Raw genomic sequence first — 22828 nt, forward strand, 5'->3', positions numbered from 1 at the left:
CGAGGGCCGTGTCCTCCCAGCCAACATCTCAGATTCGTATGTTCGTTATGACAGCTTTCTGGTAGAAGCAGTCACATTCTGCTCTGCAATGTCAGTGTTTTGAAAATGTTTGCCAGCAGATGGAAAGAAAATGATGGGGGTAGGGGGAGCACCTTTCTGTGTCTTGCATGGCGGTACCCTGAGGACTTAGGGGGTCCTTCCCTGGTGGGCAGTTGTGCTCAAGCACATAAAGCCCAGAGCCCCAATCCAGGCCCACTGTGAACACTCGGAATGGGCTTCTTACATTCCCAGAGCTCCATGGCCTGTCATAGCCAAGAGGGCTCTTGGAGAATGGGGTATCCCAGCCCTCATTTCCCTCTGCCTAGGGAAACTGAGGTGTGTAGGGAGAAGAAAGGGGTGGGGACACATGTGTCCCTGGCATGCCACCAGCTGGATCCTCCCTGCCTTTGGTCTCCAGGTGGACACAGCCATTGCCCAGGAGACCCGAAATTCAGTGCAAGCAGAGGAGATCAAGGCCAATGAGAAGGCCAGGAAGGCACAAGCTATAGCTGATGACGCCCAGAAGGACCTGGATGAGGCCCTGCCTGCCCTGGATGCGGCCCTGGCCAGCCTGCGCAATCTCAACAAGAATGATGTGACTGAGGTGGGTGGCCAGGCAGCCCTGGAATCCCCCCTGGTGTCCAGCCTAGCACCCCTGGGCTCCAGGCCCCCTCTCTCCACATCCCTTGGGGGTCATGTGCTGGGAGGTGTGAGCAGAAATAGGGCTCAAACCCAGCTGCCTGCCCTTACCTCCTTGCACCAGCCCCTAGGCCCTGAGCCAGCACATGGGGAGGGCTTTTGGTCCTAAGAAACCAGCCTCTAGCCTCATGGTCAAGCCTGGGTATATGGGGGAGCAGCAGGAGCCACAGGCTGAGGCAGACCTTAGGGAATATCTCAGAGCACATTTTGTCAACGGTGGTAGGAACTGGGTAGGTGAGGTCCACCTTATCTGACAGCTGTCCCTGCCCTGGGGGAATCCAGGCATTGATGGGTCTCTCCCACTCTTGGCCTGACCTGTAGGTGCGGGCCATGCAGCGGCCACCCCCAGGTGTGAAGCTGGTCATAGAGGCTGTGTGCATCATGAAGGGCATCAAGCCCAAGAAGGTGCCTGGAGAGAAGCCTGGCTCCAAGGTGGACGACTACTGGGAGCCCGGCAAGGGGCTGCTGCAGGATCCTGGCCGCTTCCTTGATAGCCTTTTCAAGTTTGACAAGGTGAGCATGCCAGGTGCAGGCTGGACAGTGGGTAAGGCAGGGAAGCAAGGAGGGGAGCCAACACCCCCACAGTGTAGGATTCTCTGTCCTATCTCCCTCTGCTTATAACACACACAGCCCTGTGGCCACAGGGGTGACAGGCAGGCTCCTGTCCCCATAAGATGTCACCCATAGTCACTCCAAAGCTCTGTAGCCTGGAGATCCCCTCTTGTGCCTTTTCCTCCCTGAGACCCCCATGGCCTTGGCCTAGACCTTCACTGTCTGTGCAACCATCGCCTTTCCCTCAGCCTCAGCTGAGGCTCAGCTTTTCCTGTCTGTCTCTGGGTTTCTCTGTCTGCTGTCTATCTGGGGCTCTTAGTGTCCATGCCTGTTTTCTCTCTCGGTAGGTGGCTTCATGGTTAGATGAGCCTGGAGCCCACTACTCTCTTGGGGGACCCTCTTCAGCCTAGTAATTGGGTAGGGGACAACTGCCTGTGCACACGGGCCACCCCCCACCACCATGTGTCAGTATCAGGCCCCGGACACTCCAGGCTGCACTGGGAGGGTGGAGACAATGGCCAATAGGCAGCTAGACTCCCTATAGACTTCCCCATCCTTCCTCCTCCTCTTCCATCAATCTAGAAACCAGAGTCCCCACAGGCCTAATTAAACCCAAATCAGGAGCACTCACAGCCAGTGCTCAGGCTCCCCTGCCTGGTCCCAGGCTCTGAACCCTGGGAGCTCATGAACCATGCAGATTCCTGGGCTCATCCTAAACTACAGGGTTGGACTCTTCCACGGTGGGACAGGAATGTTGGGGGTGTGGTGAGCTCTCAGGATGAGGATTAATACCCTGAACATGACCCTGGTTGGGCGTCAGAATCACTCACTCATGTCCACACCTGTCAGGAAATAGCTCTTGTTGCTAAATGAATTTTAAATGGGGCTTGCATATCATCAGACCTCAAGCCTGCGTGGTTTCTCGAGGACAAAGTCTCTGATTGTATTATCTGAAATCCTGGAACACAGAAGTTCCCCTTCTGACCAGCCTTTCTGGGCCATGATTATTCCCAAAGGAAGACACTTGTGCTGAAGCCTACATGGGACATGGGACTCAGAGCAGGAGCAAGGTGTTCCTTAGCAGGGCCCACCATCACTTCCTCCCTGCAAAGCACCCCCTGATGCCCACAGTTCCCCTCCCCTAGGACAACATTGGGGAGGCAGTGATCAAAGCCATCCAGCCTTACATTGACAACGAGGAGTTCCAGCCAGCCGCCATCGCCAAGGTGTCCAAGGCCTGCACCTCCATCTGCCAGTGGGTGCGCGCCATGCATAAGTACCACTTTGTGGCCAAGGCAGTGGAGCCCAAGCGGGTGAGGGCTGGGTACGGCTGGGGGGCAGGGGAGGAAGAGCCCCCAGGGGGAGAGCCCCTGCCACAAGTTAGCCCTGGGCCCTCTGCTGGCAGCAAGCCCTGCGGGAGGCCCAGGACGACCTGGAGGTGACACAGAGGATCCTGGAGGAGGCCAAGCAGCGCCTGCGCGAGGTGGAGGATGGCATCGCCACGATGCAGACCAAGTACCGGGAATGCATCACCAAGAAGGAGGAACTGGAGCTGAAGTGCGAGCAGTGTGAGCAGCGGCTGGGCCGCGCAGACAAGGTGCGCACATCCCCGTAGGGAGGGCCTCTGGGCTGGGGGGGCCTGGGTCGGGGGAAGGCCCTGCGCACCCTCCCCAGCCCCCCGCCCGGCCAACCACAGCCCACCCCATGGGGCTGCCCCTGCAGCTCATCAACGGGCTGTCCGACGAGAAGGTACGCTGGCAGGAGACAGTGGAGAACCTGGAGCATACGCTTGATAACATCTCTGGTGACGTGCTGCTGGCTGCTGGCTTCGTGGCCTACCTGGGCCCCTTCACAGTAAGTAACCTTCTGACCCTGCCTGGGACAGCCTCACCTCCCCAAACAGGCCCCACCTTGAGGCCTCACTCCACAAGGGGCAGCCTGGAGGGCCACTCCTTCTGCACTTACTCATTCAACGAGCGCTCCTCAGGTGCCCCGTCTGAGCCCGGTGCTCTTCCAGGCACAGGGGATAAGGCAGTGCATGAAACAGCCAGAACCCCTCCCTGGCAGGGCTGGTTTTCTAGTGGGAGATAGGAGCTCGCAATTCCATGCTTGCTGGGTGCATGTTTTTTAACCCTCACAGTCTCCCTGACAGGTGGGAGTTCTTGTCATTGCCCCTATTTCACAGAAAAGGGGCCAAGGAAGTCACCCAGAGTGGGACCTGAGTGCGGGTGTCTCACTTCACATCTGAGCTCTGCCTCTGTGTACAATGGCTGAGCACTGGGGGGTGGGGGGGGAGGGTGTGCAAAGGGAGGTGGGAGGGCATCACACGGGTCATGGTGGGATGGTCCTGAGTCTGGCATCTCCCCAGGGCCAGTATCGCACAGTACTCTATGACCACTGGGTCAAGCAGCTCACAAGACACAAGGTCCCACACACTTCTGAGCCCACGCTAATCGGGACACTGGGAAACCCCGTGAAGATCCGCTCATGGCAGGTACCCACCCAGGGGGCTGGCGTGACTGGGCTGGGCCAGGAGCCTCCTGCTTCCCTCCTACCCTCTTTCCTGGGACTGCTCAGAGATGCCTCCCCTGAACCTGCCTGGGCCCAGCGAAAGGGTGTGTGTAGGAGAGGAGAGAGCTGAACGCAGTGTGGCACAGATCTAGCTAACTGTGGGCAGAGAATTCAAGGGGTGCTTGTAAGAGTGGACTGGGGTAGGGGAGCAGCATCCAGAGTGAGGTTAAGGAAGTCTGCAGATCTGAGCTAGAAGGACAGGTAAAGTTGGCCCAGGGAGAAAACCAGGAGGCTATGGGCAGAAGCCAAGGGTGAGCATAGGCCAGGACATCGATGGCATGTGGGCTCTGGGGAGATGGTCTGACTGAGTGAGGACTCCGTAGTCATGAAGGCAGAGAGCCCCAGAGAAAGGAGGGTGTTGGGAGCCAGCCTAGAAGCAGGAGAGAGTATGGGGTCCTGTGGGCTGATGGCTGTGCACACTATCTCCTGTCCCCACCTCGAAGGGGACATAATAAGAAGGAAGAGATCACCAAGCACAAAGCTGGGAGTAGCTGATGCCCCAGCTGACCTTGCTTATGTGAGAGCCCTGACCCAGTCTGGCCCCTGGTGCCCCACAGATCGCTGGCCTCCCCAATGACACACTGTCAGTGGAGAATGGGGTCATCAACCAGTATTCCCAGCGCTGGACTCACTTCATTGACCCTCAGAGCCAGGCCAACAAATGGATCAAGAACATGGTGAGCCCATGCATGGTGCCACTGCCCCACACAGCCGGGCTTAGCAAGTGCAGGGTCAATAGCGGGGGTTCAGCCTGGCTCTCAGCCCCCACAGCCCCCACTAGCCCCCTGTGCCTACAGGAGAAGGACAGTGGACTGGATGTATTCAAGCTGAGTGACCGAGACTTCCTGCGCAGCATGGAGAATGCCATCCGCTTCGGCAAGCCCTGCCTTCTGGAGAATGTGGACGAGGAGCTGGACCCAGCCCTGGAGCCTGTGCTGCTCAAGCAGGTGGGCCTGCAGCGGCAAGGGAGTGGGGGCAGACTGTCGGTCTGGACAGGGGAGGGAGCAGCCCCTTCCCTGCCTCACTGGTAAAGCCCTGGCCATGGTGCTTGCCCATCCCACCCACTGTATGTAGACATACAAGCAGCAGGGGAACACAGTGCTGAAGCTGGGGGACACGGTGATCCCCTACCATGAGGACTTCAGGATGTATATTACCACCAAGCTGCCCAACCCACACTACACGCCTGAGATCTCCACTAAACTCACTCTCATCAACTTCACTCTGTCGCCCAGGTAAGCCCCCAGACCCCGGACACCGAGCATCAGCTCTGCCTGGCTGCCTCGCTCCCACCCGCAGGCTGAGACTCAATGGGTCTCTCCCAGAGGCTCCACTGGCTTTTTCCAAGGCACTCTGGCATTCCAGGCCTTCCTGGCACCTCCACCAGCTCCCCTTACTTGCCACCACTCCCAGCTAAGAACCCCCACCCCCAAGATTAAGAGCCCTTGATCCTTGGTCAGGACCCCTCAGCCTCCCTGGTCAGTGCTAGCCCCATCTTGTCCAGGTACCCTTCCCCTGTGGCTCAGCCCCTGCCAGCCCCTTGTGCACTCACCCCCAGAGCTGTCCTGGAGTCCTGACTCAGGCACACTCTGGCTCCCTGTACCCAAGCCCTGCTTCCTGCTTTGCTGCCATGAGCCCAGGCACTGCGGTTTTTGCTGGCCACCTACACAGAGCCCACAGGCCTGCTCCATGCTCAGGCCTCCATGTCAGTGGTTACTACGAACCTCTCCACAGACATGGTTGTGAAAACGCCCTTAAGGCAGATCCCTACCAGTCATCCAACCCCCTCCTGCCCAGGAAGTTTTTCAAAGACCCCTGCTGGGATTCCAGGTTGCCACCCAGGTCTCACTGAGAACTGGTCACTTTGCAGACAGGCTCTGCATTAGCCCTGCAGCCTGAGACAGAGGTTAGGCCTCCCGGGCTGACACTGGCAGGGATGCTGGGCTCTTGGAGCCCTGGGGCCACAGGTAGATAGGTGAGCAGGGTCAAGGCTGGCCCTCTGGGGTCTACCAGGTGTTGCTGACATGGTGTCCCCTGCCCCTGGCAGTGGTCTAGAGGACCAGCTTCTGGGCCAAGTAGTGGCTGAGGAGAGGCCGGACCTGGAAGAAGCTAAGAACCAGCTGATTGTCAGTAATGCCAAGATGCGCCAGGAGCTGAAGGACATTGAAGACCAGATCCTATACAGGCTCAGCTCCTCTGAAGGCAACCCTGTGGATGACATGGAGCTCATCAAGGTTCTGGAGGCTTCCAAGATGAAGGCTGCTGAGATTCAGGTCAGCAACTGCCTGCCCCGGCCTACCGACTCCTACCTCTAGCCCTAGGCCCGACCCCTGTCCCCACCCACCTCTGCCTGCTGCTCTTTGCCAGTCTAGCTGGGCCTGACCACCACTCCCCTGCTGTACCTCCAGGCCAAAGTCAGGATCGCAGAGCAGACAGAGAAGGACATTGACCTCACGCGAATGGAGTACATACCTGTGGCCGTCCGCACCCAGATCCTTTTCTTCTGTGTGTCTGACCTGGCCAACGTGGACCCCATGTACCAGTACTCCCTGGAGTGGTTTCTCAACATCTTCCTCTCGGGCATCGCCAACTCAGAGAGGGCAGGTAGTCCTGGCATATGTGCACACGGTGACACAAATGCCAGGCTCCCACCCTGAAACAGATGTGATACACGTGGCCACATCTCCACAGTGGGCACATACATGTAAAATCATGTCCACGTTCACTTGCACATACTCTCATATCAAACATAACAACACGCACACCCCTCCTGACCCTCCTCAGAGCCCCTCTACGAGGAATTCCACAGGCCCCAAGGGGATGCCCACACCATCCCTCTGGCTGCAGGGCAGACTGGCTGGGCTAGGCTGAACCCCGGGCATCTTGCTTCCCTCACCTCCCCCCATGCACTTGCCATCCCCTCCCTGCCCTGCAGACAACCTGAAGAAGCGCATTGCCAACATCAACCGCCACCTGACCTACAACCTCTACAGCAACGTCTGCCGTAGCCTCTTTGAGAAGCACAAGCTGATGTTTGCCTTCCTGCTGTGTGCCCGCATCATGATGAATGAGGCCAAGATAGATCAGGTACATGAGCCGAGAGGGAACTGGGTGGGCCAGTGACTCGGGACAGATGGCCTGAGGAGGGAGCCTGTGGCAGGGCCTGGGAGAACAGGGTGAAAGGAAAGGGAAGGCTGGGCCTCAGGGCACAGCAAGAACAAGGGGGCAGAGACCTCAGGAAACAGCTCCTTGCTCCCAACAGCCAGGAGACCTTAGGTTCATTGTGGCTCAAGCTGCTCTGTGAGCACAGCTTTCTCAGAGCCATGGGTGTGCTGGCGAGCAGGGACCGTCCCGAGCCTCCCCACTCACGCTCTCATGAGCCCCACAGCGTGTCAGAAATCACATCCAAGAGTGTGAGTGTTACAGCCACTCCAGCTTGAGCCCTCACTGTGTGCCAGGTGCCAGGCTAACGGGTACACTCTCAAACTCCCACAAACCCTTTGTGGAGCAGCTAGAATTCTAATTCTTCCTACTTCCCAAAGTGAGGAAACTGAAGCTCAGAGGTCACATCTTTTGCCCAAGGACACCCAGACAGGAAAATGTGGAGTGAGGACATTAATCCAGACCTGTCCGACTGCCTCCCCCAGGGAGAACCCCATTTCTCTGGCTGAGGGGTGGCAGGGGAGGCATTGCTGGGTGGGGTGCCAGAGGCTGGTCACAAGGCCCGGGCACTAGTCTCCCCCTGTCCCCTGCCAGAGTGAGTGGCGCTACCTCCTGTCTGGAGGTTCTATCCAGGTCGTGACTGAAAACCCAGCACCTGACTGGCTGTCAGACCGGGCCTGGCGAGATATCCTGGCACTCTCAAACCTGCCAGCCTTCTCAGACTTCGCCCATGACTTCACAGAGCACCTCTCAGAATTCCAGGCCATCTTTGACAGCCCCGAGCCTCACCGGTGAGCTGCGCCCCAGGGCCTCGCAGGGTGGGCCCAAGGAGGGGTGAGACCCCAGGAACAGACCTGCAAGGAGCTTTCTCTGAGGAGCCACCCAGGGCTGCCCTGCAGCTGTGGCCACATCTTTTCTGTGCTCCCAGCCATGTACCCTCCAGGCACTCCACTCTCCCTGGCCATCCAGCCGGCAGAGTCCCTGGGGCCAGTGCCCCCTCACAGGTCAGCTCTCAGGGAGACATGGGCGCTGTTGCAGGGAGCCCTTGCCTGGCATCTGGGATGAGTACCTGGACCAGTTCCAGAAGCTGCTGGTTCTCCGCTGCCTGCGTGGGGACAAGGTTACCAATGCCATGCAGGATTTCGTGGCCACCAACCTGGAACCACGCTTCATTGAGCCCCAGGCAAGTGCCATCAGCCAGTGCCCTGGACCTATCCCCACCTATGGGTCCCAGGGGACTGGCTACACCTTCACAGACCATTTTGCAGCCATGGTCAGGGTGGAACTCATAGTCATGCCCTCCAAAGACTCTGGGAGGCTCCGGGCCCCACCAGGAAGCTTCTCTGAAAGCTCTCTAGAAGCCCCAGGACCCCCTGCCTTGCCCTGGTCCCTGCCCTTCCTCAGCCCCAGGTGACTCAGCATCTCTCCCTGACTTGCAGACAGCTAACCTGTCAGTGGTGTTCAAAGACTCCAGCTCCACCACACCCCTCATCTTTGTGCTGTCGCCTGGCACTGACCCCGCTGCTGACCTCTACAAGTTTGCTGAAGAGATGAAGTTCTCCAAGAAGCTCTCTGCCATTTCTCTGGGCCAGGGCCAGGTAAGGACAGGGTGGGCAGGGGTGGGGCCCTGGGGGTTGGGCCAGTTGGCGCCTCACCACTCAGCACTTCTGCCCCACAGGGCCCTCGGGCAGAAGCCATGATGCGCAGCTCCATAGAGAGGGGCAAGTGGGTCTTCTTCCAGAACTGCCACCTGGCACCCAGCTGGATGCCAGCCCTGGAGCGCCTCATTGAGCACATTAATCCTGATAAGGTGCACTGCCCTGCCTGCCACATATCCAAAGACCTCCTTTGCTGAAGGGACTACTAACACATCCATCCAGGACTGACGAGGCTTAATGAGATTGTCCCACAGAGCACTCAGCCCAGCTGGGCACACAGTGAGCACTCAGGAAGTGACATATGAAACAGGCCTCAGCTAGATTCATCTTCTAAGTGGCTCCCCTAATTACCGTTACCACTGGTGAAGTGACATGCCCAAGTTCACCCACGACTGACGATCCTGGGACTTGCCAAAGCCCATATTCTTTTTTTTCAACATTTTTTTATTTATTTTTGGGACAGAGAGAGACAGAGCATGAACGGGGGAGGGGCAGAGAGAGAGGGAGACACAGAATCGGAAACAGGCTCCAGGCTCCGAGCCATCAGCCCAGAGCCTGACGCGGGGCTCGAACTCACGGACCGCGAGATCGTGACCTGGCTGAAGTCGGACGCTTAACCGACTGCGCCACCCAGGCGCCCCATAAAGCCCATATTCTTAATCAGTGGTCTGAGCAGCCGGGTCAGACTACAGGTGGCCCAGGTTCCTGGTGGGAGGGAACCTGGTGTGGGGCAGTCTCGGTGCTCACATGGAGCGTGGCCGCCAGGTGCACCGGGACTTCCGCCTGTGGCTCACCAGCCTGCCCAGCAGCAAGTTCCCAGTGTCCATCCTGCAGAACGGCTCCAAGATGACCATTGAGCCACCACGCGGTGTCAAGGCCAACCTGCTCAAGTCCTACAGCAGCCTCAGCGACGACTTCCTCAACTCCTGCCGCAAGGTGAAGAGCACTGGGTGCGTGCCCACCCTACGTGCTCCAGACCCAGCCCTGCCCCTCACTCCCCTGCCCCCACTGCCTCTCGCAGGTGATGGAGTTCAAGTCCCTGCTGCTGTCCCTGTGCCTGTTCCATGGGAATGCGCTGGAGCGCCGCAAGTTTGGGCCCCTGGGCTTCAACATCCCCTATGAGTTCACAGATGGGGACCTGCGCATCTGTATCAGCCAACTCAAGATGTTCCTGGACGAGTATGATGACATCCCATACAAGGTGGGCCGAGGACAGGCTGGGGCCAGGGAGGGTGGCGCTGGGTGCTTGTGGGGGCCCTCACCTACCCACCCTGTAGGTCCTCAAGTACACGGCCGGGGAGATCAACTACGGAGGCCGCGTCACTGACGACTGGGACCGTCGCTGCGTCATGAACATCCTGGAAGACTACTACAGCCCGTCTGTGCTCTTCCACGAGCACAGCTACAGCGCGTCAGGCATCTACCACCAGATCCAGCCTACCTACGACCTCAACGTGAGCATACCCCAAGGGCTGGCAGCTTGCCAGGCTGGGCTTCTGGGGTGCCATGAACACCTGGGCAGCAAGCTCCTTTTCATGGATTACTCCACCCCACAAAGACAGCACGGTGAGGGGGGTGGACCCAGTCCCTGCCCCCTGGAGCTCGGGCTGTGTGGGGAGAGGTGAACTCTGGCCTCTCAGTCACTGCCTGAGTGTAATTACCCAGTGGAGGCAGGGGCAGCTCCTCCAAGGTCATAGGCTGGCCCAGGTTCTGCAGGCAGGGAGGGCTCCCAGAGGAAATGGTGCTTCAGCTAAGAGGTGTGAGGAGCCGGCCAGGGCTGGGCTGGGTGTTCAGAGTACAGGTCATCAAATAAGGAGGGAGGCACGACTGATTTGAGCAGCCAAATGAAGGAGCAGGGAGCAGACGGCTGCAAGAAGAGGGCTGGGAGGGAAGCAAAGGCCACCCACACAGTGCCTCAGAAGCCACGCGGCCCTAAGGAGAGGGAAATGCGTAAGGATTACAATGAGGGGAGACAGGTGGGAGCTGTGATCCACTGGAGCGCCCTCCACCGGCTGCAGCGGCGGCTCTCCCACCCTCCAGGGTTACGTCTCCTACATCAAGGGCCTCCCTCTCAATGACATGCCTGAGATCTTTGGCCTGCATGACAACGCCAACATCACCTTCGCCCAGAATGAGACCTATGCCCTGCTCGGTGCCATCATCCAGCTGCAGCCCAAATCGTCCTCCATGGGTGGCCAGGGCCGGGAGGAGGTAGGTGGCAGCAGGGGAAAGGAGCCACGGGTTGGGCAGGGCCAGTCTCCCACTCATTATCCTGCCTGCTCCCCTGGGGGAAGGGACTCCTTGCATATAGAATCCTGCAAGAATTAAGGGGCTGGCCCTGACTTCCTGTGTCCCTTTGCCCCCACAGATAGTGGAGGATGTGGCCAACAGTATTCTGCTCCAGACTCCTGAGCCCATCAACTTGCAGTTGGTGATAGCCAAGTACCCGGTGCTGTATGAGGAGTCAATGAACACAGTGCTAGTACAGGAGGTCATTCGGTAATCCTCCTGCCACCCCCAGTCCTGGGTTATGATGCCACTGGGCTGTAGAAAAATGACAGCACAGCTACTACGGGCCAGGTGCCATGCCAAGTGCTAGAAGCCCACCCTCTAACTCAGCCACATTGTATCGTTCCCACTTTACAGATGAGTAAACCAAGGCCCAAAAGCATTACACATTTGCTAAGAACCAGAGCTGAGATGGGTACCCAGGCTGCCCGACCCAGCTCTATGCTCTTAGCCCCCATGTTCTGCCATTGTTTTTCAGTCGATGGCTTACAACTGGGGAAATTTCAGATACTGCCACATGGCCCCGACCACTGTCTGCTTCCTTGCCACTGGTCCTATAGGTATAACCGGCTGCTGCAGGTGATCACACAGACGCTGCGAGACCTGCTCAAGGCACTCAAAGGGCTGGTGGTGATGTCCTCACAGCTGGAGCTGATGGCTACCAGCCTGTACAACAACACTGTGCCTGAGCTCTGGAAAGCTAAGGCCTACCCCTCGCTCAAGCCACTGTCCTCATGGGTCATGGACCTGATGCAACGCTTGGACTTCCTGCAGACCTGGATCCAAGGGGGCATCCCAGCCGTCTTCTGGATCAGTGGCTTCTTCTTCCCCCAGGCCTTCCTGACAGGAACACTGCAGAACTTTGCCCGCAAGTCTGTTATCTCCATCGACACCATCTCGTTTGATTTCAAGGTTTGCACACAGCCAGGGTCAGGCCAGGGTATGGCCCAGGCAGGAAGGGTGCCAAGGCCACAGCTGACTGCCAGTTGGGAGCCCCAAGTAGGGTTTGGGGAGCAGGGAGAGCCAAGCCAGAAGAGGCCATGAGCCCCACGAAAATCCCTAGGAGTAGGACACCAGCTAAAGTGGTGGGTGATGGGTGGGCAGGCAAGGCTCTCAGGAGGGAGTTCGTACCTCAGGACCCAAATCCTAACCCAGATTCCAAGTGTTCATGCATGTGGGGGCCTGTCTGTGTGCCCACCACAGGTAATGCGCCAGTCGGTGTCAGAGCTCAAGAAAAGGCCCAAAGAGGGGTGCTACATCCATGGACTGTTCCTGGAAGGGGCCCGCTGGGACCCTGAGGCCTTCCAGTTGGCCGAATCTCGGCCCAAGGAGCTATACACAGAAATGGCTGTCATCTGGCTCCTGCCTACACCCAACCGCAAGATCCAGGACCAGGACTTCTACCTGTGCCCCATCTACAAGACGCTGACCCGAGCCGGTACGGGCCCGGGGTGGGGGGGTGGGGAGCATACGCCACAGGTGAGGGCCCAGATTTGGGCCACAGAGGCCAGTCAGCACTCCTGACAGTGACCGGGCCAGGACAGAGCTGGACCACCAGCAGGCAGGGGAATACCCAGGGCTTGGGCTCAGTCTGTGGGAAGTGGCCCCTGAGCTCACCATCCTCTTGCCTCCCTCAGCAGACCCACCCGGGTCCTGGGAGCCCCAGCCTGCCAAAGAAGTTTTAGGGGGGTAACTAAGGCTTGGGGGAGAGGCGGAGCCAGGGCTGGGTCCAAGAAGGAAAAGAGCAGTGCCATCAACTCTCCCACTGCTGTCCTCACTTGTCGGCACAATAACCCTGGGCAGACCTAAGCCTTAGCTGGACCCATTCACCAGGCAGATTTTTCTCTTGGGTCAGGACCCCTGCTTGTCCCCAGCTCAGTCTGCTGAGTCCATTGCCTTTTCCGTTTCTGCTCTTGTGGCAGACAACTTAACCCTCCCCACTTCTTGCCTGCTCTAGGAACACTATCAACCACAGGCCATTCCACCAACTACATCATTGCTGTGGAGATCCCCTCCGACCAGCCCCAGCGACACTGGATAAAGCGTGGGGTGGCCCTCATCTGTGCCCTGGACTACTAGACTCAAGACAAAAGAGTTTGAGCCATTAAAGTTGTTTTCTAAGCAGTCCAGCTGAGCCTTAGCTGCTTAGATCAGTGCCCCTCCGCAGGACTGACTGCCAGGGAAACGGTGAGGGTCAGGGGCTGAGGCGGCCTCAAGAGTGAATGTGCTTAGCAGTGGGAAAGTGGCAGAGGTAGCAGCTTTGACCTGCTGGGCCTGTCCAAATGCAACAAGCATAGAGCAGAGCCCTCCAAGGGGGTCCCTCCAGGGACTTGCCTCCTCAACCCAGGGCCCCAGCATCTGTTCAGGTTGCAAGGCCATCAGAACTGGATGAAAACCATGGCTCTCTCCTCCTGTAGTGTACCTTGCACACGACTCCTCAGGTTCCGCAGCCCCTACAAAGCCCCTCCTCAACTCAGGTCCTAAATCCTGGGTCTAGGGTCCCAAGAATCTAGGCCCTGAGAATGCATCCTTCTCACCTCTCTGGTCTCAGGGCCTTGGGCCCAGGTTTGGTTGGGTCCTTACTCCCACCAGTCTAGCCTATACATCTTAGGCCAGCAACCACAGGAGACTTCATTTCTTAGGAGAGTTTTATTCATTCATTGATCCAATATTTACAGGGGCCAGAGAAGTCAGGCTGTGCTCAGCACAGAGAGGCAGCTGCTATACTGGCCAGCCATCCCTGCCCCAGTCACTATGTACAGATAAGGGGCCTGCTTAGATCACCTTCAAAGCCATCTGGCAAAGACCATGGGGCTATGTTTGGGGCCCAGCTCGAGACAGTGCTGGGCCCATTGCCCCTTGGCACTGGGCTCTCTGGAAACACTAGGTTCCGACTGGTTGTCTCAGTCCTGTTGTCCCCCACCCTGAGTGCCTTGCAGAGGCTGAGGAAGCTGGCATGGCAGGGACAGACGAGTGGGGTCAGCTTCCTAGAAGCAGCCCAGTCTCTGCTATCCCTAAGAGGAGGGAGACATGGTAATACTGAGGGGCTGGGCAGAGGCTCCTCTGAACCCCAGGCTCCAGGGACAGAGCCCATTGCCAGGGCTACAACACTGAAGGCAAAGCGGCCCAGAGCCCTGCTGCAAAAAGCAGTCTTGACAAGCCCGGCTGAAGCCAGGAAGGGAGTTTAGAGGTCAACAAACAGCTCAAACACTTCTCTCTGCTCAGGCCATGGGACCCCAGCAGGCCTCTCGCCCACCCCAGCTAGGACACCCCACTCCCAATCCAGCCCAGCAGCCAGGTTCCTGAGTTTGGAGCTCTCCCAGGGGGAAGGAAGAGTAGACCTGGCTTCCTCGCAATGACTGGGGGCTGGGGCTAGAGCAGCAGGACCCAATGCCCCCCTACCCCAGGCCTCTGGCTGTGACCCTGCAGGCATGACCCCGGCATGATGCAGGGACCTGGGCCCACCAGGATGACAACTGTCGGAAAGAACACAGTCAGGAAGCTGGCTATGTCAACACAGTGGTGGCAAGATGGGTTAGAGCCCAGAAAAATAGACGTCTCTGTAGGTAAAATATATACTCTGCTGCCGAGGCAGAAAGGCCAGGTCCTGCCACTCCACAGCCGGCTGTGGAGGAAGCTGCAGCAGCGCACTGTGCCCCAGCTCCAGCTCCTGCTTCCGGAGCACTGTGGGGCTGCCCTGCCCTGCCAGGCCCTGGGACACATTGCGGGGAATCCAGCCTACCCATTCCTGGGGTGTGAGCTCTCCGGCTGAAACTATTCAGTAATACTGGGAAGAGGGGGAGTGGGGCAGGAAAGGGGCCCTTGTGAGGGCCATGCGGCAAGAGCGGGCTGCAGAGTACAGGCCGGCAGTCCTCACTGGCGCTTGGCCTTGTAAGGGCGCGAGCGTTTCCGCCGGTCAGGTTTCCGCTGCTTGTGGAGCCGGCCGATGCTGACCCCTTGGCGCCGCCGCACCGAGATGTTCTGTTCCACCAGGTTGGCCAGCATGCCTACAAAGAGGCAGAGGCCCTTAAACAGATGGCCGGATGCCCAGCAGCCATCCTCTTAACGGGCCACGGCCTCAGGGCAAGAGCTGAGGCTCTTCGCTGCGCATCCTGAGCCCCACAGTCTGCTCAAGCCCCAAAAGAGGCCTGAGGGACATGGCCCTAAGCAGGGCATGCAGTGAGTCCCCTCACCTTCCTGGGCCAGCATGGAGATGAAGGTACAGATGAACTCATCGTAGTTGTGGGTCCTTCTCTGGTCGTCAATCTGTGGGAGAGAAGGATGAAAACACTGCAGCCCATCTCCCCAGAGCAGCCAGCAGTTGACCTGGGGAAGTCACAGCTCTGGGAAGACCCCGGCAGAGGTCCAGCAGCTGGAGAGATGACCCACCTTGAACTTCTTCCTCTTCTCCACTTCCTCCTTGAGGCAGGCCTCATAGTTTGCGATCTCTGCTTCCACACACTTCAACAGTGCCAGCAGCTCCTGTCAAAACCCCGCAGTGCACTCCTGAGGGGGTGCTGGCCAGCATCAAAGCCCCCCCCCGCCCCAACCAGGAGGCAGCTGGAGGCAAGGATGAGCAGCCAGAGTCCACAAAGCCTACCAAGGCCCCTGCCGCTTCCCAACCCAAACAGGCTTCCTGGCGCCTGGCTTCAACCTTCACACCAGAACTCCAACCAAGGCCCCAGCACCTGGGCGGCAGTGCCGCAGACCCTTCCCGCTGACAAGATTAGATGAGAAAGCCACAGAGGGACTCACCTTGGGTGAGTACTTCTCCCCACTCAAGGGCTCACCGGGCCTGGCCAACCCAGGCTTCTCTCTGCCGTCTGCAGATTCCACCACCTCCTTCTCTTCGGGGCTGCTGGAGCCCTGGCTGCCTTGGCTTGGTCTGCTGCAGGGCGAGGAACCCTTCCCACACTCTGGGAACAGAAGGCACGAGAAGACTCATCAAAGTGCAGGACACTTAGCGGTCACCTGGCCACCTCCCTCCTCTGGCCAAGTAGTCAGTGAGCCAGTCCCAGGCCCACCTGTCAGTGCCAGAGGACTCAGCACACCATCCTCAGCAAGATGCAGCAGGCCTGTGCTGATGATAGGACCCAGGTCTCGCACAGCACGATTGTAGCGGATGCAGTCAACACGCAGCAGGCTGTCATCCTCTCCAAAAAGCACCTTGGAGATGTGGGAGGTGACAGGGCTGGAGGGCCGCGTCGGGTTAGCTGAGCGAATGGGCGACCGCAGAGGCGAGTTGAAAGCACTGCCAATCTCGGAGGCTGTGTCCGTGCTCTCGTTGCTGGGGGTGGGCGAGGGCTGCGGGTGTGTAGGAACCGCCACGGCTGGGCTCGCGGCCCCGCTGCTGGTCTTGATGGACAGAGGAATTGAGAGGTCTTTCTGGGACTCTTTGAGCTTTTCGGCCAAGACATTGATGGTGTTGGGCTGCAGCACTGACAGCTGCCCATCCCCAGAGCCGCTCAGTGGTCCTGGCTTCCCTGGCCCCTTTCGCTTGTACCTAGGGGGCCCCAAGGAGAGGTGAGCCAAGGGAAGGGGCCAGATGACCCCACCCAGCAGTGCCCAGAATGGCCCTGAACACATCCTGGCCTCCAGGGACCAGCACTGCAGCTCCTCACACTCCACAGCCATAGCCACGTGTCCTCAAAGGACACCTCTATTCCAGCTGCCTGACTGTGGCCTTTTGCCAGTGCCTTGTCTTCTGACAAAGCTGCTCCCCACCCCATCTCCTCCATCCCTGCTCCATCCAATCCCTTGAGGCCTAGCCGAAAGACCACCTCCCAACAGGACATGCCTTGTTGTCTGGTTAAATGTCTTCAGCACTTCCCCAAGCCCTCCTCGAGTCTTGGGGACCTGGGACCTGGAGTCAGGCCCTGCATGCCAGCCTTCCACAGGACCCTGCACTCAGCAGGGTGCTCAGTGCTGTCTGCTAAAGGGCAACGTCAGATGTGGGCTGGAACGTTCAAGAATAGGATCTGCAGCACTAAGAGTTTGAAGCCTTACAGAGCTGAGGCTGACCTGATGGCAGAGTTGGTGTTCTGCACATCGTCGTCCTCATCATCCTCGTAGTCGTCCTCATCATCCGAGTACTGCTGGGGCGGGCGGACTGGAGCTCGGCTGCGGCCCACACCTGCTGCCAGGTCTTCCTCCTCCTGGGGCAGAGAGCCAGGGCAGCCATAAGCAGGGGCCAGTTAGCCCAGCCTGGGCACAGCACTCACAACCAGAAAGAAAGCCAACACGGTTCTCCAGGTCAAGTCCACTGAACCCCGGGTGTTCCACAGCCCACTCAATTCCTGAGGAGGCTGCTGCCCACCTACACGACCTGCCTATGCAAGGCCTCTAAGACAAACAGAGCTCTCTGAAACACATACCTTTATTTTCCCAACCTAACTCATTGAGTAGTACCCAGGAACATGCCCTAAACATTCTGCCTCACTGCTGTGTGGGTGGATTGAGAGTCGGAGTTCTCTCTGCTTCTCTAAGCCCCTACGGAGGCTTCTGGGTAGCAGAGGAATTTGGCCACCTAGGCCTAGGTATAGGGTGAACACCAAGGAACCATGTGAAGAAACTGCCTGTTGCAGCCTCTCAAGAGAATCCTGGAGGGGCTCCTGCAAGGGTGCTCCCAGCTCACCTGCATGGGGGACTTGGCATAGTTGTGATTGTCCAGAAAGGCCGGCAGCCGCTGAACAATGGGAGTGGGGTTGGGAGGAACCCCGTTGAGGCTGCTCCCTGGAGGCTTCACCACCAGCTTAGGTTTGCTGGGAGGGCTGTGGCTTGGGGCCTGGGGGCATGAACCAGCCACGTCCTCCACACCATCTAAGGGGGCAAGGAGCACAGGCAGGACCTTCAGCCAGATCCTCAAGAAAACCTGTCCCCAGCCCACCGTCTCCCCAGTGTCGTGACACAGCACTGCTTCCTCCTCCCTTGCTGGAGGAGAGGGGAGCTAGCTGGTGAGATGAGAGCCCGCAAGCTCTAGGTCATGGGCCCACAGCAACACGAGAAGGACGAGATGGGAAAAGGGAGGCAGAAAGAAAAACGCCTCTTCAGAAAACCAAAAAAGGGAGTATCTATTATAGAGAAGGCTCAGGGGTTGTGGTGATGTCAGCCCTTTCAGGTGCCTTTCTTTAGGGAAGGACTGCTCTCCCTCCGTCTTCCAAAGAGAGAGGGCTGTAGGCACCGAGCTTCATGCCTCCCATAGGAGCATCTGAACCACTGCCCAAGTGCCTCCACACAAAAGACTTGCTCTGCTTGGGTCTCCCAGCTCAAGCTATGATGGGGTTGCTCTGAGGTCAAAAGGAGGCCCCAAGATCACTGGTACCTGTGTGAGTGCCCTCAGAGGCTGCTGGGGCCCTGCCTGCCTCCAGCGCCAGAGGGGACTTGCTGCTGGCTGGTTTGGACTCCTCAGGCAGCTGTGGCTCTTGAGACTTGTGGGTCTGAATCAGCTCTGGCTGCGTCACCCTAATCAGCTAAGAACAGAACCCAAGCTCAGAGGAGTGAAGGCAGACCCCAGCCACTCCCTTGGACAGCAAAAGGCCTTGGCTCTACCTGTTTGCTCACAAGGAAATACAACAGACAAACACAAATCTCCTCTTAGAACCTATTCTCCCTTCTCACCCCAAGTCCCAGCTTTTCCACAAGGAAAGCAAAGGTCACTTGAAGCTCAACAGACCCACAATAACGAGTGATCTGGGAACTAGAGACACATGCCCCAGCGCGGGGAAGAGGGATGGCATGAGGGGTACCCACCTGCTGCAGGGCCTCCAGTACTGTCTGACGGTTCACCTTTAGCACATGCAGCCTGGCCTCATACTTGATCCTGCGGTCGGGCACCACCGCCATCAGGTTGAAGCGGATGTCATGGTAGGGCTCCCTGCAGTCACAGCCGCGGCCGTGAGAGCAGCTCCCAACCCAGCTCCACCATCAGGTGGAGGGAAACAATCTGGCAGGGCTCCCTGAAGTCACAACTACAGCCAGAGGTGCAGGTCCCACCCCAACAGGCGGGCAGGAGCTAGCAATGCACACCAGGCACCTGAGCACCTGGTGCCTTCCAAGGAGCTGTGTGAGGGGCCTGTCAGGAAGTGAGCCAGGACACTGGACCACATAGGGCTCCACAAGGCCTGCCCCTCCCCAGCCTGTCCCAAAGCAGGCCATAGGCAGCCTGGGTGAGAAATTGGGCAAGGAGGTGGAAGCCCAAGATCTAAGCTTGACCTGGCCGGACTCATCATGTGGCCTTGCATGAGTCATTTGGCCTCTCTTTGCCTTCCCTTTTCTGTGGCCCTCCCGATGGGGGCACAGCTCCAGAGGGTAGGGCAAGCACAGAGCCCTTACCCTGCGGTGGCGAGGCCGATACGCTCCATGATGACCCGCCGGGCCTTGTCTGTCCACTCCTCATCCTCCCCCCAGGGCCCTAGGGAAGACCAAGATGAGGAATCAGCAGGTGGTGAGCCCTGAGTCTGGGCCGGCCAGGAGCAGAAAGGAAGATGGAGAGCAGCTGAGCCAGGGAGTCTGGGGTAGTCAGGCAGTGCAGTGCAGGGTGCCATCCAGCCAGAGACAGATGTCCTCAACACCCAGCCCCCTGCCACTGGGTCCCAACACCTGAGGACCCTAAGGCCTAGCTCCCTAGAAGGTAAGCAGAAAATGGGCCCCGAGCCCAGAGTGCCTACCATGGTCAATGGGGTAGACCTTCAGCCCATCCAGCTCAAAAAGCCGACCTGTGATAGGCACATAGCTGACAAAGTGGAATGCCTCCATGGTCCGCACTGCACTGAGGCCATTCTGCTTCTCAGGGAGGTGGCGTGGCTCAGGCCTAGGGAAGAACACACTCAGGGCCCAGGATGAGACAACCGCTCCTCACCCCCACTCCCATCAGCTCCCACAGCTCCCACACACCTGGCATGGCTATTATGTGCTTTGGCCAACTCTGGGGCATTGCCAATCGCATATCCTTTGCTCTAGAGAGAAGAAAATAAGACGACATCAAAACAATTTCTCAGGTGGGTGGGCCTCTGGGTGGGAAGCAAAGCTCAAAAGAACAGGCCTGGAGGCATTTTTAGGAGCCTGAAGAAGCATAGATGGGATCCTGAAAGGTTAGTGTGGACAGGAAAGAACTCTGGAGCCCCAGAAAGATGGGGTTAGTCTTACACGGTAATGAGCGGACAGTGGAGAATAACATGGCCTGATAAAGACCTGACAAAGAAAGTCCCAACATAGTGTCACTTAAGGAATGTTCCTTTCTTCCTTCAGTCCTTCCTGGCAATTGGGCCTAAAATTTAAGGGTCAATGTAATGTACGTCACTTGAAAAGGAAATGGCCTCATAGTGTCAAATGCAATGTGGTAGCACTGGGAGTCAGATCTGCCCAGCAAGCTATGAGCCAGGATTGAGGCACTGCAGCTTACCTCAGGGCTGAAGCCTTTGGTGAAATCCTTCATGCGACTCAGGGTGGGACCCAGGTCCACATTGCTGCAGTTCAGGAGCACGCTCAGCAGGGCATGAGTGGCACAAGAGTTGGGGATCAGCTGTGAAACCAAGAACAGTCACTCATACAGAGTCATTCACCCCAAGCCATACTCATTACGAATGGGGACCCAGAGAGGGACAGTCATATCTGGATAACAAAACTCATCAACTTCCCTCATCTCCATCCAACATTTGTTCATTCAACTAAATACCCACCAGGTGTCTGAGGACATACAGAGTGGACTCAGACACCACGCTGCTCTAAAGATACTCCCTTTTTTAATGAATAAGAGCTCAGTACCTTCTGCCAGGGGACTTCTATAACCACCACTCCTGGTATCTGCCTATCTCCTTCTGCTTTCCCCCACTCCCATGTCCCAGGCAAAGACAATAGCAGCATCCCACCCTCCAGTTGGAACACAGAGCCGAGCAGACCTGATGGGCAAAGAACATGTTATTCACAATATCATCATCAATCACAGACGTATCATCCACCAAGGTAGAGACCTTGCGACGGGATCGGCGCTCTTCGATCCATTTGAACAGGAAGATGAATCCATACACTGGGCTGGGGAAAAGTAAGGGGCAGAGCTAGACCAGCCAAGTGGGGGAAAGCAATCAGCATTCTCTTTCTTTTCCCTCCTATTCCCATGCACCGTGTTACCACTCAGGTGCCCTTCCCGTGATCCCACCTCTACCCTGGCTTCTTCCCAACACTGCCTAAAGTGGCCCTGAGCCCTCACACCCCATGAGCCTGCTGCAGGCAGAGTCAAGCCTCAGCTTCTGGCTGTGATGCTCCAGAGGTACATCCTGTGTCCTCATGAAGTCTGTGGTTCTGGGATAAGAGATGAAAAGCTGGAGCGCATGGCCCAGGACAGGGTAGGACAGAAAGTGAAACAAGAAGACAAATTCTGATGGAGGAATTTGAACACTAATTCTCATTGTGAACCCCAAGGCCTGGGCCCCAGTGTAGTCAAGAAAGCAAAGGAACACCCATCAGTCCCTTCTTTTCTGGGAGATAAAAACAGACCTCTCCGTTCATGCATGGTAGTCCCTCCATACCTCTATTCTGTAGGACCACCAAGACAAAGGCCCTGAGTGAGGCTGGTCACCCAGAAGGGGCCTCCTCAGATGCCACACACCAACCAATCAAAACCTTTGTGAAGGGATTAAAGCCACCGCACACGGGCACGTGAAAGCAGCAATTAATAAATTACAGCAGGCACTGCGTGACCTGAATCAAGAAAAAGGGCTGCCTTCCTGCTCTAAGACCAGAAAAGGCAGCTGAACTGTACTCCAAAGGATGGTTAGATTTGTACTGGGGGGGGGGGGGGGACGGACTACTACATACAGGGAAGTGCTGAAGACTGGGATAAAACAAAAATATCCACTTGTTCAGGAGGGAACCCAAAACCGAGGGGTGCTTCCATGTATGAGATTTTATAACTTGTGATTCCTATACTACCTCCCTTGAGGGTAACTCATCGCCCGGCCCTTCCCTTGCCCTCAGGATGTACGGGAAGGCGCTGGCACCAAGCCACTCACCCCTGGCATTTGCTCTGAAGGTCATAGATCTCTTCCACCTGCACCCCTTTGACACCTGCGATCAGGGAAGGAAAGAAGTCGGGAAAGGCAGCCCCTGGCTGTGGTGCGAGGGCACAGAAGTGGGCCCCCCCGCCAAAGCCCGGATCCGACGGGTAGGAGAGGCTCTTACCGAAATCTTCCACCAGGAGGGTGAAGAGGCCTGGGTGGGGCGACAAGAGGAGCGGGTTGGTGGTCAGGCAGGCGCGTTTCGGGCCCACCCGGCCTCCCCAGCCCCCGGCCCGCCCGGCACCCTCCTCACCAGGGTCGCTCTCCAGCTCCAGCCAGCCCTTATTCATCTTCCCGCGGGGCGGCCCCTCAGCGCCATGTCCAGGCCCTCCCGACACCCCGCCGCCCGCGCCGGGAGCCCCCGCCGCCCCGGGGCCCCTAGCCCCACACACAGACAACGGGCCCCGTTAGCGTCACCCGTCCGCGCCGGCGACACTACGTCACCACGGCGCGACGCTCTCCGCCCCGCCTCTGGGATTGTCTGCCGCGGGATCGATTCCTGAGGTCCTGGCGCTCGCACGGAGGGGCGGGGCGAGGGGAAAGGGCGGGGCGAGAGCCGTGCTGGGCGCGGGCAGCGCGAGAGGAAAAGGCGGGGCGAGATGAGGGGGTGGAGCGAGAGCGGGAGCAGACTGCGCGAGAGGAAGGGGCGGGGCGGGCGCGCGGCCGTTAGCGCGCGGCCGTTAGCGGTCCTCCTCCGGCAACGGTTGGTGTTCCGGTAGTCCCCGCGGTCGCGGTCTCCCTAGGTCGCAGTGCGCGTGACCCGGCCCCCGTTTGCGCGCTCGCCCCCTTCGCTGGCGCAGTCACCGC

At 58.2% G+C, this 22828-nt stretch overlaps 2 protein-coding genes across 3 annotated transcripts in view; one reads left to right on the plus strand and one right to left on the minus strand.

Annotated features, from left to right (window-relative positions):
- DNAH1 (dynein axonemal heavy chain 1) overlaps nt 1-13094 on the plus strand; it is a 72546-nt gene extending 59452 nt beyond the window's left edge. Inside the window, exons 54-77 of the mRNA XM_049640622.1 lie at nt 458-643; nt 1060-1251; nt 2436-2603; nt 2696-2887; nt 3013-3144; nt 3659-3784; nt 4419-4538; nt 4659-4808; nt 4936-5096; nt 5909-6134; nt 6270-6465; nt 6797-6948; nt 7618-7814; nt 8062-8210; nt 8467-8621; nt 8702-8833; nt 9447-9617; nt 9703-9882; nt 9959-10135; nt 10722-10892; nt 11050-11180; nt 11531-11882; nt 12174-12408; nt 12928-13094. Coding sequence (XP_049496579.1) covers nt 458-643; nt 1060-1251; nt 2436-2603; nt 2696-2887; nt 3013-3144; nt 3659-3784; nt 4419-4538; nt 4659-4808; nt 4936-5096; nt 5909-6134; nt 6270-6465; nt 6797-6948; nt 7618-7814; nt 8062-8210; nt 8467-8621; nt 8702-8833; nt 9447-9617; nt 9703-9882; nt 9959-10135; nt 10722-10892; nt 11050-11180; nt 11531-11882; nt 12174-12408; nt 12928-13049 — 4173 coding nt within the window. The 3' untranslated portion in view covers nt 13050-13094. The remainder of the gene's footprint in view (nt 1-457; nt 644-1059; nt 1252-2435; nt 2604-2695; nt 2888-3012; nt 3145-3658; nt 3785-4418; nt 4539-4658; nt 4809-4935; nt 5097-5908; nt 6135-6269; nt 6466-6796; nt 6949-7617; nt 7815-8061; nt 8211-8466; nt 8622-8701; nt 8834-9446; nt 9618-9702; nt 9883-9958; nt 10136-10721; nt 10893-11049; nt 11181-11530; nt 11883-12173; nt 12409-12927) is intronic.
- Nucleotides 13095-13604: 510 nt separating this feature from the next.
- BAP1 (BRCA1 associated protein 1) lies at nt 13605-22690 on the minus strand. 2 transcript variants are annotated; one of them, XM_049640618.1, is made up of 17 exons: nt 22275-22690; nt 22146-22175; nt 21977-22031; nt 20867-20999; nt 20371-20490; nt 19863-19924; nt 19637-19779; nt 19302-19380; nt 18720-18843; nt 18292-18439; nt 17605-17789; nt 16992-17125; nt 15995-16473; nt 15726-15886; nt 15360-15452; nt 15164-15236; nt 13605-14977 (listed from the first exon to the last, which is right to left on the minus strand). In XM_049640618.1, exons 1-17 carry the CDS (start codon nt 22309-22311, stop codon nt 14844-14846), a joined length of 2190 nt encoding a protein of 729 aa, XP_049496575.1. In that variant the 5' UTR covers nt 22312-22690; the 3' UTR covers nt 13605-14843. The 2 variants fall into 2 exon arrangements, with proteins under 2 accessions (XP_049496575.1, XP_049496576.1); XM_049640619.1 differs by lacking the exons at nt 20867-20999; nt 22275-22690 and having other exon boundaries at nt 22146-22181.
- Between the last annotated feature and the right edge of the window lie 138 nt (nt 22691-22828).

Source organism: Panthera uncia, chromosome A2 (genome assembly GCF_023721935.1).
Source record: "Panthera uncia isolate 11264 chromosome A2, Puncia_PCG_1.0, whole genome shotgun sequence".
Taxonomy (NCBI): Eukaryota; Metazoa; Chordata; class Mammalia; order Carnivora; family Felidae; genus Panthera; species Panthera uncia.

Coding starts and splice junctions, on each gene's coding strand:
- BAP1 (XM_049640618.1), bottom strand. CDS start 22,311: ATGAATAAGGGCTGGCTGGAGCTGGAGAGCGACCCTG. Junction 22,032..22,145: donor CCTCCTGGTGGAAGATTTCG/GTAAGAGCCTCT, acceptor CCCTGATCGCAG/GTGTCAAAGGGGTGCAGGTG. Junction 15,453..15,725: donor GGGAGAAGTACTCACCCAAG/GTGAGTCCCTCT, acceptor GGGTTTTGACAG/GAGCTGCTGGCACTGTTGAA.